General features: G+C 55.0%; 3 protein-coding genes across 6 annotated transcripts in view; 2 read left to right on the top strand and 1 right to left on the bottom strand.

Moving 5' to 3' along the window:
- The window catches only part of TYW1B (tRNA-yW synthesizing protein 1 homolog B), an 87,801-nt gene extending 86,673 nt beyond the window's left edge, over window positions 1-1,128 (bottom strand). For 2 of the 4 annotated variants that reach the window (XM_069033103.1, XM_069033106.1), the window contains exon 1: window positions 1,081-1,128. The gene's annotated coding sequence lies outside the window, so the exon portion shown is untranslated. The remainder of the gene's footprint in view (window positions 1-1,080) is intronic. The other 2 variants (XM_069033104.1, XM_069033105.1) reach the window with 2 other exon arrangements.
- A 24-nt stretch (window positions 1,129-1,152) lies between these two features.
- On the top strand, window positions 1,153-5,684 carry SBDS (SBDS ribosome maturation factor). Its single transcript, XM_069033109.1, has 5 exons — window positions 1,153-1,324; window positions 2,012-2,141; window positions 3,358-3,558; window positions 4,120-4,284; window positions 4,916-5,684. Exons 1-5 carry the CDS (start codon window positions 1,197-1,199, stop codon window positions 5,042-5,044), a joined length of 753 nt encoding a protein of 250 aa, XP_068889210.1. The 5' UTR covers window positions 1,153-1,196; the 3' UTR covers window positions 5,045-5,684.
- A 2,077-nt stretch (window positions 5,685-7,761) lies between these two features.
- LOC138120772 (coiled-coil domain-containing protein 183-like) lies at window positions 7,762-13,002 on the top strand. The gene is made up of 14 exons (XM_069033745.1): window positions 7,762-7,846; window positions 7,927-8,048; window positions 8,178-8,249; window positions 8,962-9,129; window positions 9,258-9,362; window positions 9,530-9,637; window positions 10,253-10,381; window positions 10,584-10,641; window positions 10,724-10,824; window positions 11,076-11,236; window positions 11,555-11,729; window positions 11,834-11,953; window positions 12,156-12,252; window positions 12,890-13,002. The coding sequence occupies exons 1-14, from the start codon at window positions 7,762-7,764 to the stop codon at window positions 13,000-13,002; spliced, it is 1,614 nt and encodes a 537-aa protein (XP_068889846.1).
- The last annotated feature ends 450 nt before the right edge of the window (window positions 13,003-13,452 follow it).

Below are 13,452 nucleotides of genomic sequence, written 5' to 3'. Positions count from 1 at the left end.
ATTGGAAACACTTTCACAGAATTCCATGATGCAAGTGAAGTTTGATTTGGAGCAACTGAGAAGTTTCAGGTTGGTTCAGAACATTCAGGGCACAGAATGCCAGGGTACAGCCAGGAGTGCACCTGCACCTGCACCTGTCTGGGAATATCTATTTCATATGGAATATTCAGGCACTCCAAAAAGGCTGGTTTGTGATACTTATCGACTGAGGAACACAGCTGACACCCTTCTACTGTCATCTGCAGCTTGGATCTTGTTTTTGCAGATATCAGTCGAAAGCACAGAATTCAAGTATTTCCAGGAGGATGGAAACTCGTGCTGGCTGTTACTCAGGTTACCAGATCAAAGGCTTAAGGGGATGCCCTTCACCCCTCCAGCAGCAACACTAAGACTCACAAAAGAGAAGAGCCAAGAGCACCTGCCCAGTGTTCCCAGTTTTGCCCACACCGGTTATAGGGATTCCCTTCACCTCTACACAATTTCCTCAAATGCGGTAGATGCTATATATATTCAAGAGAATTTTAGCTCCAAAACACACACACTCACTTTTATCCCCGTACACAACTGCACACCCTCCCTTGTGGTTATCACCCCCACAAACACACCCCCCCCCCACCCTCGTGGTTCTTCCTCCTCTCACGGTTAATGCCCCTCTCTCCCCCAAAGACCCCTCACGGTTATTACCGCCCTTCCCCCACCTCTCACGGTTATTATCCCACCACCCTCACAATTATTAAACACTCCGTTCCTCCCTCCGAGTTACTACACCCCAATACCACTCATGGTTAATAAATACTCCCCTGGTCGTTACCCTCATCTCCCTCCACAGCACCCTCTCACAGTTAAAGCCCCACACACACACGGTTATTATACCCTCCCTTCACGGTTATTAGCCCATACACACAGTTATTATCCCACAAACGCGGTTATTGTACCCCCCTCACGGCTATTACCCCCACGCACACAGTTACTACAGCTCTTACCCCACAGACACGGTTATTCTGTTCCCCCCAGCCCGGTTCTCTCTCTCACCCACAGCCATCCCCCCGGCCCCGGCCAGCTCCCCCGCCCGGCACTGACCGCGCTGGCGCCCGGCGCTCCCCTCACGCCGCCATGCGCCGCTCCCGCCCCTTCCGCCCGCCGCGGAGCGGCCGCCGTTCACTGCCGGGCCGGGGGCGGAGCGGGCGGCCGCCGCCATGTCCATCTTCACCCCCACCAACCAGATCCGCCTCACCAACGTGGCCGTGGTGCGGGCACGGCGCGCCGGGAAGCGCTTCGAGATCGCCTGTTACCGCAACAAGGTCATGGGCTGGCGCAGCGGAGCGTGAGTGCCCGGGGAGCCGGCGGGGAGGCGGCTCGGCCCGGCGTGGGGCCCGCGGAAGGGCCCGTGTGGAGATCCGCGTGTGAGGGGGCCGTACCCAGGGACCCCGTGTGGGGACAGGGAAGGGCCGGTGTGGTGTGCGGGGTCGGCACTGACCGTGCGGGACTCGGCGGTGGGGCCGGGGATGGTGCGCGGTGCCCGGATCTGGCCGTGGGAGGAGGCGCGGGGCCGAGAACGGCAGCACCCGGCCCGTGCCTGCGCAGGGCCACCTCGGCGGTGGAAGGTTCCAGCTGTGCTGATTCAGCCCGGGCAGCGGGAGCTGTTTCTCCTCGCTGAACACAACAGTGCTCCTGGCATTGCTGCTTTGCTGGAGAGGGGCATGGGACAAGGGGCAGGACAAGGAGCGGTGGTTTCAAACTGACAGAGGACGGGGATAGATGGGATATTGGGAAGGAATTGTTCCTTCCCTGGGAGGGTGGGCAGGCCCTGGCACAGGGTGCCCAGAGCAGCTGTGGCTGCCCCTGGATCCCTGGCAGTGCCCAAGGCCGGGTTGGACATTGGGGCTTGGAGCAGCCTGGGACAGTGGAAGGTGTCCCTGCCCATAGCACGGGGGTGGAATGGGATGGGCTTTAAGGGCCCTTCCCACCCAAACCATTATTCTAAGTTTTCTACACTTGTCTCAATCTCTAGGGAGAAAGATCTCGACGAGGTCCTGCAGACACACACAGTGTTTGTCAATGTCTCCAAAGGCCAGGTGGCAAAGAAGGAAGATCTGGTTCAAGCATTTGGGACAGATGACCAAACAGAAATCTGTAAGATGGTAGGTTTCACACACTTTGCTTTGTAAAAGATGTGAGAAGATTTAGTTAGGTTGCTTTGTAGTGAAGGATGTTTGTAGGATGCTGCTATAGGTGAAAGGGTTGTTTTTTAAGAAATGGGTAAAAAGGAGCAGTAGCTCTGTTTTATAGTTTTAAATATGTGACTGAAAAGAATTCTGCCTAACACACAACTTGCATGTACTGATGTCTCTGGACACAGCAAGTTCCTCACGTAAGGTAAGTTTTTAAGGATGCAGAGAAAGGAAGGGGACAGTTGATTACTTTGGAGACCTCACTTAAGTGTTAATAACAGATCTAATTTCTTAGTCCTTATTGGTGGGATATGAACTGTGGACTTGTGGGTGATGAGATTTCAGTAAATCTCTTGAGTCAGCAGTATCCTGGCAGCCAGGAAGGACATCCCTGTCCTGGGGGCACCAGGCCCAGCATCACCAGCTGGGCCAGGGAGGGGATTGTCCTGCTCTGCTCTGGGCTGGGGCGGCCTCACCTCCAGTGCTGGGGCAGTTTTGGGTGCCTCAATATAAGAAAGACCTAGAGCTGTCAGAGTCCAAAGAAAGCTATGAAGAAGGCAAAGGGCCTGGAGGGGCCACGCGAGGAGCAGCTGAGGTCACTTGGTCTGTTCAGCCTGAGGAGACTGAGGTCAGACTTCATCAGGGGCTGCAGCTCCTCCCAAGAGATGGCTCCAATCTCTGCTCCCTGTGACAGGGACAGGATCCAGGGGACTGGAGCTGGGTCAGGGAGGCTCAGGCTGGAGATCAGGGAAAGGCTCTTCCCCCCAAGGGTGCTGGGCACTGCCCAGGCTCCCCAGGGAATGGGCACGGCCCCGAGGCTGCCAGAGCTCCAGGAGCGTTGGGACAGCGCTGCCAGGGATGCCCAGGGTGGGGCTGTTGGGGTGTCTGTGCAGGGCCAGGAGCTGGGCTGGATGATCCCTGGGGTTCCTTTCCAGCTCAGGATATTCTGTGATTCTGTGAAATCTGTGCTTCTCTTGCTGCAATTTAGTGTTTCTGTGGTGAGCTTTTTTGTTTGAAGTCTTTCCAGTGCTGTCTGTTGTAATGATTCACATTATTAATTTGGTTATTGTTTGCTGCACTTCATGTCTAACCAAACCTTTCAAGCAGGTATCAAATTTAACAAAGTTACTGGACTTTTCACTCTTCAAACCCATGATGTTCATTAAGCGATTTCTTTATTGTACAGATTTTATCCAAAGGGGAGCTGCAGGTGTCGGACAAGGAACGGCACACGCAGCTGGAGCAGATGTTCAGAGACATCGCCACCATCGTGGCTGACAAGTGCGTGAACCCCGAGACAAAGCGGCCCTACACAGTGATCCTCATCGAAAGGGCCATGAAGGACATCCACTACTCTGTCAAACCCACCAAGAGCACGAAGCAGCAGGTGAGTTTCCTGCAGGATCAGCTCCTGCTCCCAGGTGGTGTCACCCGGGGGAATTGCTCAGGTCCCAGTCACAGAGGGATCAGCAAAGCCCTGGGATCTGAGACCCACAGAGGGATTACTCAGCCATCTGGCAGCTGAGTGCTGGAGAGAAACAGCTCCTGAAACTCGGGCAATTTGTTTGCTAAGAATTCAGGGAAGGGAGAAAGAATTTAAAAAATCCAACAGTGATACACCTAGAACGGAAATAAAAGGTTTATTACTTATGCTAATTGAGGTGGTATACCAGGTTTGCATCTGAGCCACGTGGGTTTGTGACGTTTTGCAGTATAACTATTCAACGTTATTTCAGACAGTTTTTAAGTGTTCAAAGTGATCACAAACAACAAGAACTCTGTCTTTTCTTGTTAATCTGTCAAAAGAGCATGATAGCAGCCTCCCTGCAACAGAGTGGCAGTGACCAGCACTGAGAGATGGCTCTGAAGCTGGGGAAAAGGTTCGGGATTTGGATCTGGGTGCTGGTTTTTGAGCAGGTGTGTAAGTGCTCTTTTTCTTGTCCAACAGGCCCTGGAAGTGATCAGGCAGCTGAAGGAGACCATGCAGATTGAACGTGCTCACATGAGGCTGAGATTTATCCTGCCAGCAAAGGAGGGCAAGAAGCTGAAAGAGAAACTCAAGCCACTGATTAAAGTTATTGAGAGTGAAGACTTCCAGGAACAGCTGGAAATTGTAAGCAGAAAGCAGTCCCTGGGTTTCAGCTTTGGTTTGAGCTACACCTGTGTGTTTTACTAGGAGATGAATTCATAGATAGAAGTTGTTAAGATAAACTGCAGGTTTACCAGAGATCCTGAATCAGAGCTGCAGTTAGAATTTTTTAATTTCAAACAGTTCTAGTGATGTGAGCTGGAAGCAGCCTTTGGAATCCAGAGCCTGCTGCTCCAAGGTGTGGAGTGCACAGTGCAATTCCTCTTAGCAGTGATGATCCTGCAACACTGATAAGTTTCTCTCATATGTGAAATGTTACTGTTATTAATTTGGTGGCTTGGGTCTGGATTTTGAGAGTGGTTAATTATTTTTCTTTAAAAATCAGTGTGTGGTAAAGCAAAAATTGGTATTAAAATCTTCATGAGAACAGATTAGAATCCAGCAATCCCAGCTGGCAAAAGCCATGTCCAGCATGGGGAACTGGAACTGTAGAGCTTCTCTGGAAGGGTTACTGCCACATAGTGCCTGTCAGCTCTGCCAAGTCCTTCTCATAACTAACCAGGGTTGTTTTAACAACAGTGGATGTTAGGCCTTGGGTAGGGGCTGGTGAAATTCGAGCATTCTTGGCTGACTGATGAAATGTGGAACGTTCCAGGTGTGCCTTATTGACCCAGGCTGCTTCAGGGAGATCGACGAGCTGATCCGCAGTGAGACAAAAGGGAAAGGATCCCTGGAAGTGCTCAGTCTGAAGGATGTGGAGGAAGGGGATGAAAAGCTTGAATAACAAAACCTTCCTGCAGCAGATCTGCTTCGACAACCTCGCCACAGTGACTGGTGTAGCCACTCTTCTGTTAGGCCTTCATGGTTTTTTCCAATCTCTTGCTGCCAAATATTTTCTGACACTAATCCTTTGGGATTTTTCCGTGCAGTGTGGGTTGGGTTTTTTTATCATTTTACACTTGCTTGGTTTACAGATGTCTTTGCCTGTAAGAAGATTTTGTGTCAGAGTTGCACTAATAAGGACTGAGTTAGGGTGTGGTAGGAGGTTACTCTGGCTGTGCTTTAGTTTCAGGGTTGCTGTTGAAGAGTGTTTGAGTGATTTGGTGCCAATTGTTTGTACCTTTAGGTTGTCAGTGTTGAGTGGGAGGTTGCACTGGTCTCTGAGGAGTGGCTTTGTGTGTGAGGAGAGGGACCTTAAGAGAGCTGCATTTTCACTTCTGAACAGATGCAAAGTGTGGATCGTGTCTGAAAATCAGTCTCTTGGCAGCATGAAAACTGACTTATGCTTCCATAATTGGCTGCTTGATAATTAAAGTACTTCAAAGGACCATTTATAAGGAATTCCTTCACTGGCTATAACAGCACTTGCTGACTTAGAGATGATGTTCTCCAAATAACTTATTTGTAGAATATATTTAGCTACATTAATAAAAGCAAATGATCATCTATTTATATATTACAGATACAGAAAGAAATAAGATACTTATTTTTGTTAATAGTAGAGGAGATATCCCTGACTGTGGCAATGTTTTTGTAGGCTGAGGGAGTAGCCTGTGCTTGGGAGCTGCTGCTTTCACGTGATAAAATGAATCTCAAACAGGCAGTGGTGGCCTCTGGCCATGGAGCCAGACAGGCTTTTGTTGGACAGTAATGCCCAGCAGGAATTGTTTGTGTGTGCCCCTTCGCTTTTTAGTGCACCAGAACAATTCTGGCAGCTGTTCTTTATCCTCTGTCCTTTTTTTTTCTGCTCTCTAATCCATGCACAGAATTTCCAGCCAGCTCCTGAGGCATGGGATATAGTTCTTGCTAATTCTGTTAAATCTTGCTGCAGCTGTGTTAAACAAATGATTTGAAGTTGAACCGGGGTATTTCAAAGAAAAGGGGAAGAGAGGACAACAACGGGGGAAGGAGATACTAAAAATACAAAGCACCAGGCAAAGCAGATCTGGTTCAGTGACTAAAAACTAAATCAGCAGGAGTTTGAGGAGCCTTTAATCTGACATTCCTATTTCCATGCAGATAGCAGGCAGCAGGTGAGGAGCTGTGGGCCAGCCGGGGATGAGATCTGTCCCAGGTGAGCGCGGTGCTCTTTGGTTGCTGTTGCCTTCCAGAGACTCCCCCCTCATGTGACAGTTAAACAGAGCTGGGTTTGTACTTCTGACCTTTCCTCTGTGCCTTTAACTCACTGTGAATTTTCTGGAATTTCATCAGGGAGTGTAGCAATCAACTGGAGGAGGGGAGGTTTGGCATGTGAGGTGGCTGCAGGGCTGGATCCTCAGTCCAAGGCTGCCCCTTGGGAGTGGATTTCTGCAGCAGCCAATTTGTGTGCACTTGTGCAAGGCCAGGATCAATTCCTTCAGCAGTGTTTTGGGAGGATCCGCCTCTCTAGAGCCTGAGTTTTGCTGAGGGCAGGTGAAACTGAGATTCTTGAGCCACTGGCCATTTAAAAATGCTTTTGTTTGTTCCCGCGGGTTGAAATGCTGCCTAGGAAATGCAGGGGTGTAATGAGTGGAGCTGCCATGCGGACACAGCTCAGCGTGGAGAGCTCTGTGTGCACGGGCACCACCCTGGGCTGCTGCCTCCACATGCTCCTCTCTCCAGGCATGCCTTGGGAAGCACTGAGGATGATCATGCAGGTATTTAGCTTGTCACTGGCAATTAGTGCTAACATGCAATTCATCAATATGCAGATGAGACGCTGAGCAAGAGCCTCAGAGGATGCTGTGTCACTAATACCTGATTTCACAATTCTTGAATTTCTTGGTTTGCTGTGTTTAACACCTTAAGCACAACGGGATGGCAGCAGGTTAAAGATCTGGAGTTACAGAACCTTAAGCTAAGCTGATTGATGAGCTTGGTGCTAGGAAGGCAATTTCTTTGTAAAGGCTTTTCTGCAAATCCAAACATTAAAGATTTTCTCTGGTAGAGGAAGCTTGGGTTTATTTATGGACAAATAAATGTACATGCTGGCATTTCTTGTCATGTTTGTAGTTCAGCAAGAATGAGCATCAGAATAAAGCTCAGGATTGGTAACTGGTTTGTGTTTGCCCATTCCAACGAGAGTGTAACTCCCTGCACAACCACTTCCTGGCTAATTAACTGGAATTTCCAAATAGGTGGGCATTTAAATAAGCTGGCAGCTTCCAGGAGAGCACTGCTGCTGTGTTTGGGTGCACATGCACATGTGTTTTCCCTGAGATTGTCCTCCTGTTCCTGGTGGGGCTCAGAATGGTCCCTGACAGCTGCCACTGCCACAGCGATGGAAGACAAAACTGGAATGCTTCCCTGCCCCCCTCCAAGAGCTCATTAATCAGTTATTAATGAAGCTGTTCCCTGCAGAAGCGTTGAGGAGGGGGCTGGGCGGTGGCTGAGCAGGAGCCGTGTGGCAGTTGGCAGTGCCACGGTGACAGTTCCGCCTGGAACCCTCTGGTCCCAACACCTCTGCGGGGCAGCAGGGCCTCGGCGTCTGTCCCGCAGGGGGCTGCCAACAGTGGCCGAGGGATGGAGGCCCCCGGCAGCACGCAGGGCCCCAAGGCCGACCTGAGCCAGCGCAGCCAGGAGCTGCGTGTCCTTGTGGCCCTGCAAGGTGCGGCCTCGGGCTGCTCGGGGCAGGGGGCTCACGGCCCCCTCGTCCCGCGGTGCCATGGGCTCCCTGATGTCCCCCAGAGCAAGGCGGCAAGATTTTCACTCAGTCCTGTGAGGAGAAGCTCCGGCAGAACAGGGAGCTGCTCCCCAGCCTGCAGGCGACCTTGCAGGAGGATTTCAGTATCCTGGATTTTGTCCTGAAGGTACCAGCAGATCCCTCCTGCTGCATCCCTGCCTGGTGCTCCCCGAGGAGCTGGGAGCACGGGCCAGCAAAAGGATGTGTCATTGCCAGGCTGACAGTGACCCTTTCCTTGTCCCTCCCCTGCCCACAGTACAACAAACTCCCCATTAAGGATGCTTTTGGAGAGGGCCAGGAGCTCGTTCCAGCCACTCAGAGCGTGGAGGTAACGGCAGGGGCTGGGGGCAAGGGCTGCTCACAGGGGGCTGGGGCTCTGGGGACACTGGGAAGAACAGTGCATGGCAGAGGGGCATGGTGCCAGCACCAGGACAGCCCCATGGGGCTGCTGTGGAGAGACACAGGGTGTTCACGTCTGGTCCTGTGGGTCCCTTTCCACCATGGGACCCATCCATGCAGACTCTTTGTCCCAGCAGGCCTCCTGGCTGTGCCACCCTGTGTGTCCCTGGCACTGCCCAGGTTCCTGCAGGGTCCAGTTGCATCCCTGGCAGAGAGAGGCTGTCCCTGCCCTTCACTGCCTGTCCCAAGGTTGTGCCCTGCTTATAAACCCGTGAAGACTGAGGAGCTGTCCCCACAGAGCTGCCTTTGCCCAGGGGCCTCTTGCAGGGACAGAGCAGTGCCACTGCTCTCTGACAACATCCCCATCTGGGCCCTGATCGATTTATTGATCCCCAGTCCTGGTCTGTGTTATGCAGAGTCCCTAAGCCCAGCCCAGCCCTGCCATCAGCAGTTGCCCACCTCTGCCTCACCCCAGCCAGCCCCCAGAGCAAAGCTCTCCCAGATCCCATCCTGTCAAACCAGTGACAACATCCTGGAGCAGTTGCCCCAGTGTCCCCAGCTCTACCCTGGGGGGAGTTTTCTGGGCAGCACCCCCTTCTCCTGCAGCATCCAGCCTGGGAAATGCTCTCATGCCCATCCAGGCAGTCCAAAAGAAGATGGAGGCCAAAATCCATGACCAGGTGAAGGTGTGTGACATGCTGCTGCACCAGCTGAAGCAGTGGAGCCAAGCCAGGGACGAGCGCCAGAGGCACCTGCAGGAGCTGCAGGATGCCGAGACGGATCCCAAGTGGCAAGAGCCACAGCTGCAGGTACCCAGGAGCCCTTCCTGGGGTGCCAACACCCACAGGGGGCTTTAATCCATCCCCTGCACCCCCAGCTGGGCACTGGGCATGGCACACGGAGTCACTTCCTGTCTTTCCCCCCGTGTCTGCCCCAGACCATTCGCCAGCTGGGCAATGACATCGAGAAGATGGTCATGAAAATTCACAGTGGACAGATCGTGACCAACCTGTACCTGAAGCTGCAGGAAAACCTGAGGAGGGTGAGCTCCTCCTCACTATGCCATTGTCTCACCTGCTCCCCCTGCAAAGGCACGAGGTGCCCGAGGGGCTGTGTCCCAGGGGACACCCTGCTGGTCCCCTCCGTGCCCTGTCACAGCTTGGGGACCCCGGGGCTCGGAGGGTGACCTGTGGTGGCTCCTGTGTGCAGGAGCTGGTGTACCTGCCTCAGTACCTGGACCTCCTGTGTGGGATGACTGTGATGTACCACGATGAGCTCACGGCCCAGAGCAACCTCAAAGCCAACGATGTCCTCAGGGTGAGATAACTGGGGCCTTTCCCACCCTCCAGCGCCCACAGACAGCACCACGTACCTGGGCCTGAGAGCCTTCAGCAAGGAGCAAAGACAGAGCTGAGCACCCAGAGGCCTCCGTAGGTCCTCCCAGGTCTCCCTCTTGTCCCCTGAGGCTGGCAACAGCCCGTCTGAAGCACCAGCCATGGCAAAGGCACCGTGTCCCATACCCAGCTGGCCTTGCCAAGCTTCCTTCACAGCCTGTTTGCATGGAGTGGGGGACATTTCCAACACTGGCCATCCCATAGCTTATCCAGTAGCTCAAATCATAGATTCATGGAATGGTTTGGGTTAGCAGGGACCTCAAAGCCCATCCCATCCCACCCCCGTGCTATGGGCAGGGACACCTCCCACTGTCCCAGGCTACTCCAAGCCCCAATGTCCAACCTGGCCTTGGGCACTGCCAGGGATCCAGGGGCAGCCCCAGCTGCTCTGGGCACCCTGTGCCAGGGCCTGCCCACCCTCCCAGGGAAGGATTTCTTCCATATCTCAATCTGAACCAATACTTAAACCTAGTAACCAATCTGTAAAAAGCTCCAGCTGACTTTGGCAGCAACTTCTCCCTTCTCTGTTATGCTCCAGAAACTCATGGCCGAGGCAGGACCCCAGGTCCGTGTGGAGAAGCAGCTCAGGGACCAGTCCCTGGCTGAGCAGAGGATGCAAATCGAGAGCCTCTGGCAACAGGAGGAGAGCGAGAGGCAGCAGAGGCGGGTGAGCTGGGGGTGTGGGGCAGGCAGGGCGGGGGGTGTGGGGCAGGCAGGGCAGGGAGTGTGGGGCAGGCAGGGCGGGGGGTGTGGGGCAGGCAGGGCAGGGGGCAGGTGAGCTGGGAGTGTGGGGCAGGCAGGGCAGGGGGTGTGGGGCAGGGGACAGCCTGCAGCGCTGAGCCCCGGGGTGACAGTGACTGTCCTTGCAGCAAGCCGTGTCCATGCTCTCCACAGAGCACGAGCTGAGCTCCTCAGAAACGGTGGTGGGTGAGTGCTTGGCAGGGGGCAGGGCGGGGGGACGTGGGCACGGCCATGGACATCCTGCCCCACTCCTTCCCTGCCACCCCAGGCGCTGAGGCAGAGGCCGCCCTGGCTCAGAGGGAGCGCGAGGCCTTTGTGACTGACAAGATGGAGAAGGCGAAGAGTGCCCTGCAATGCTCCTGCCTCTGGGTAATGGCAAAACCAGCCCTGGTGAAACCTGGGGCGCTGGGGAGCTGCGGCCCCTCTGCTCCCCCCATTTTACTGTGGGGTTGTCTGCTCTCGTCTCCCTGGAGCCCCTCAAAGCCCCTCTTTGCAGGCAGGCATGGAGCTGCCCCTCTGCATGACCGGACGCTGCAGAGCTCTGTGGTGCTGTAGCCTCCCCGAGGCCCTGCTCTCAGCAGGAGCACCCCGGGCTCAGTCCTTGTGTCTCCCCTGGCCAGGACATCCCCAGCAGCATCCAGGCCCAGAAGAAGTCCCTGGGGAACCTGCAGCAGCACATTGATGAGTGCAGGGAGAGGAAGAAGGTGCTGAAGAAGACGCTGCAGGAGCTGGAGCTGAAGCAGGCTAAACTGAAGTTCAACCAGCCCGTCAGCACCATCAGGTGCTGCTGGCCTTGCATAGTTGTGCCAACCAGGCCACCACCCTTGGGGGGACATGTCCCAGCAGGCACCCTGACCTCTGTCCCACTGCAGCCACCCGCCCCTCCTGTGCTGGGAGGGTCTCTGAGCTCCCAGCTCTGGTGCTGGCAGAGCACCCAAAGCTCCCCCTGGGGTCCCAGAGCTCCCCTTCTCCTTGCCTGGCACGGGAAGTGCTGCCATCAGCATGAAGCTGGGCTGCAGCTGGGGGTGGGGGGAACCTGAACAGCGTTTGGAGCAGCTTTGGGGTGTCCCTGCACCTCTGTACAGCTGTGTGATGTGAGTGCTGCTGGCTCCAGGCTGCGGGAGGAGGAGCTCAGGGAGAACCTGAAGCAGGAAGAGGCCCGGCTGGAGCAGATACGAGCCCAGATGTTGAGGAACCAGAAGCGCCTGATCGAGTTTGAGAACATCATTGACAACCTGTTCCTCCACCTGCAGGGCATCTTCATCCCTGGCCAGGTACCACAGGAGCACGGCCAGGCAGGCAGGGCAGCGTGGGGACACCCGGCACAGCCACCACCAGGGGCTCGCTGTCCCCACCACGGTGGCTCTTTCTCCCCCAGGATGAGTCTGTTGCGGTGGTGGGGCTGGAGGAGAAGCTGCAGCACTGTGAGCAGAAGATGCAGTTCCTGAAGGAGAGGGTGGCAGCCCGGCCCAAGGACAGCACTGACGAACGCAGCGAGGTACAGGGGCTCCGGCCCTCTGTGCCCTTGGGGGCACACGCAGGGCCCTCACAGATGGCCACCCAAGCCATCCATCCTCAGCAAGGCTGCAGGGAAGGGCCATGGAGCAGCTCAGCCCCAGAGGGCCCTGGGCACCCAAGGGGTACCCAAGGTTGTAACACCCACCTGCCCTCCAGCACTTAAGCCAGGGTGCCTTTCACAGACTTTTGCCAAGGTCAGGAACCTCCTGGAGAAAAGAACTGCAGGTGAAGCACAGAACTTGAAGATTTCCTTCGAGCATGAAGACACCATGGAAGATGGTAGGAGAGCATGGTGGAGACATGTCCCACAGTGACTGCTCCAGCCCCTGCCCCCTGGGAATTTTGGGAGTCTTTGTCTGTCTCCCACTGGCCCAGCATACACCAACCCACAAACTGCCTCCAGGTCCTGAGGCTGACCTTGGCTGTTTCCAAGGCTTTGAGCGTGGGAGGTGGCTTTAGGCGGGGATGTGGGAGAACGAAGGCAGGTGGTGGGGTGATGGGCACCAAGCCACTGCAGGAACAAGGAGAGACGCTGTGGGGCAAGAGGGGAGACCCTCATCTTCAAAATCACCTGGTTGTGAAGAATAATCGGTGCTTGGCTCTGCCTGTGGACACTCCTGGAGGAGGCAAAGAGCTGTTGGCAGCTCACCAGCTTTCTTTAGCAAAGCAGGAGCTGTGCCCACCACACTGTAGCTCCAGACCTTTACAGGAAGCCCCAGCAGCACTGGAAATGGGCCACAGTGATGGCACCACCAGGTCCTGCACGTCGCCCTGGGATGCTGGGGTGGAAAAGTCCAGGAGGACTCTTGAGGATCCCACAAGCCCTACAAACTGTGCCAGCTCTCCCAGGGACATGGGCACAGCAGAGGCGGCCCCCAGCCCCTCCCCAGTCCCTCCTGTCCACTCTCCCCTCCAGACACCTTGGATTTTGAGGATGAAGACCATGACTACATCCCCAGCCGTGAGGACATCAAGAAGCAGGGGCTGCAGCTGATCAGAATGAACACCAGACGTCGCAAGAAGAAGTAGTGGCTTCTCCACCTGAGCTTTGAGGGCCCCAGGCCACCCATTGAACACTTTTCTCAGCAGGTTTAATAAAGCAGATCTTCTTCATTCCTCCCAGTTCTGTGGCAAGGCTGGAATGGGTGGTCCTAGGTCACTTCTGTCACTCAGAACACGTTGGGGTCCATCCTGAGGGGTTCTGAGCTGGGTTTGGAGGTGGGATGGGCTGAGTTGGGGACAGCTCCCAGCTGCAGCAAAGCTGGGGCCGGGCTGGCTTTCTCCCCCTTGGTGCTGTGGGGCCAACACCTTCCCGGGACCTCTGATGCCCCAGGGGCTGGAGCCTGTCCGAGCCAGCGATGGGGAAATGTGGGGAAGGGCCGAGTCCTGTGGGGACCCCAGGGTCCTCGTGTCCGTGCATGGGAGTGCAAAGGCAGAGCCCACCTTGGAGAGAGAGACCCAGACCTGAGCTGAGCCCCC

Source organism: Aphelocoma coerulescens, chromosome 19 (assembly GCF_041296385.1).
Source record: "Aphelocoma coerulescens isolate FSJ_1873_10779 chromosome 19, UR_Acoe_1.0, whole genome shotgun sequence".
Taxonomy (NCBI): Eukaryota; Metazoa; Chordata; class Aves; order Passeriformes; family Corvidae; genus Aphelocoma; species Aphelocoma coerulescens.
The sequence above is the reverse complement of the archived record's forward strand: the minus strand, read 5'-3'. Positions and strand labels throughout refer to the sequence as shown.

Excerpts from the sequence above, each read along its gene's own strand:
- SBDS (XM_069033109.1), top strand. The coding sequence starts at position 1,197 with ATGTCCATCTTCACCCCCACCAACCAGATCCGCCTCACCAACGTGGCC. Across the intron at positions 1,325-2,011 it reads ATGGGCTGGCGCAGCGGAGC|GGAGAAAGATCTCGACGAGG; the intron begins GTGAGTGCCCGG and ends CTCAATCTCTAG. Across the intron at positions 4,285-4,915 it reads TCCAGGAACAGCTGGAAATT|GTGTGCCTTATTGACCCAGG; the intron begins GTAAGCAGAAAG and ends GGAACGTTCCAG.
- LOC138120772 (XM_069033745.1), top strand. The coding sequence starts at position 7,762 with ATGGAGGCCCCCGGCAGCACGCAGGGCCCCAAGGCCGACCTGAGCCAG. Across the intron at positions 8,250-8,961 it reads CAGCCACTCAGAGCGTGGAG|GCAGTCCAAAAGAAGATGGA; the intron begins GTAACGGCAGGG and ends ATGCCCATCCAG. Across the intron at positions 10,642-10,723 it reads CTCCTCAGAAACGGTGGTGG|GCGCTGAGGCAGAGGCCGCC; the intron begins GTGAGTGCTTGG and ends CTGCCACCCCAG.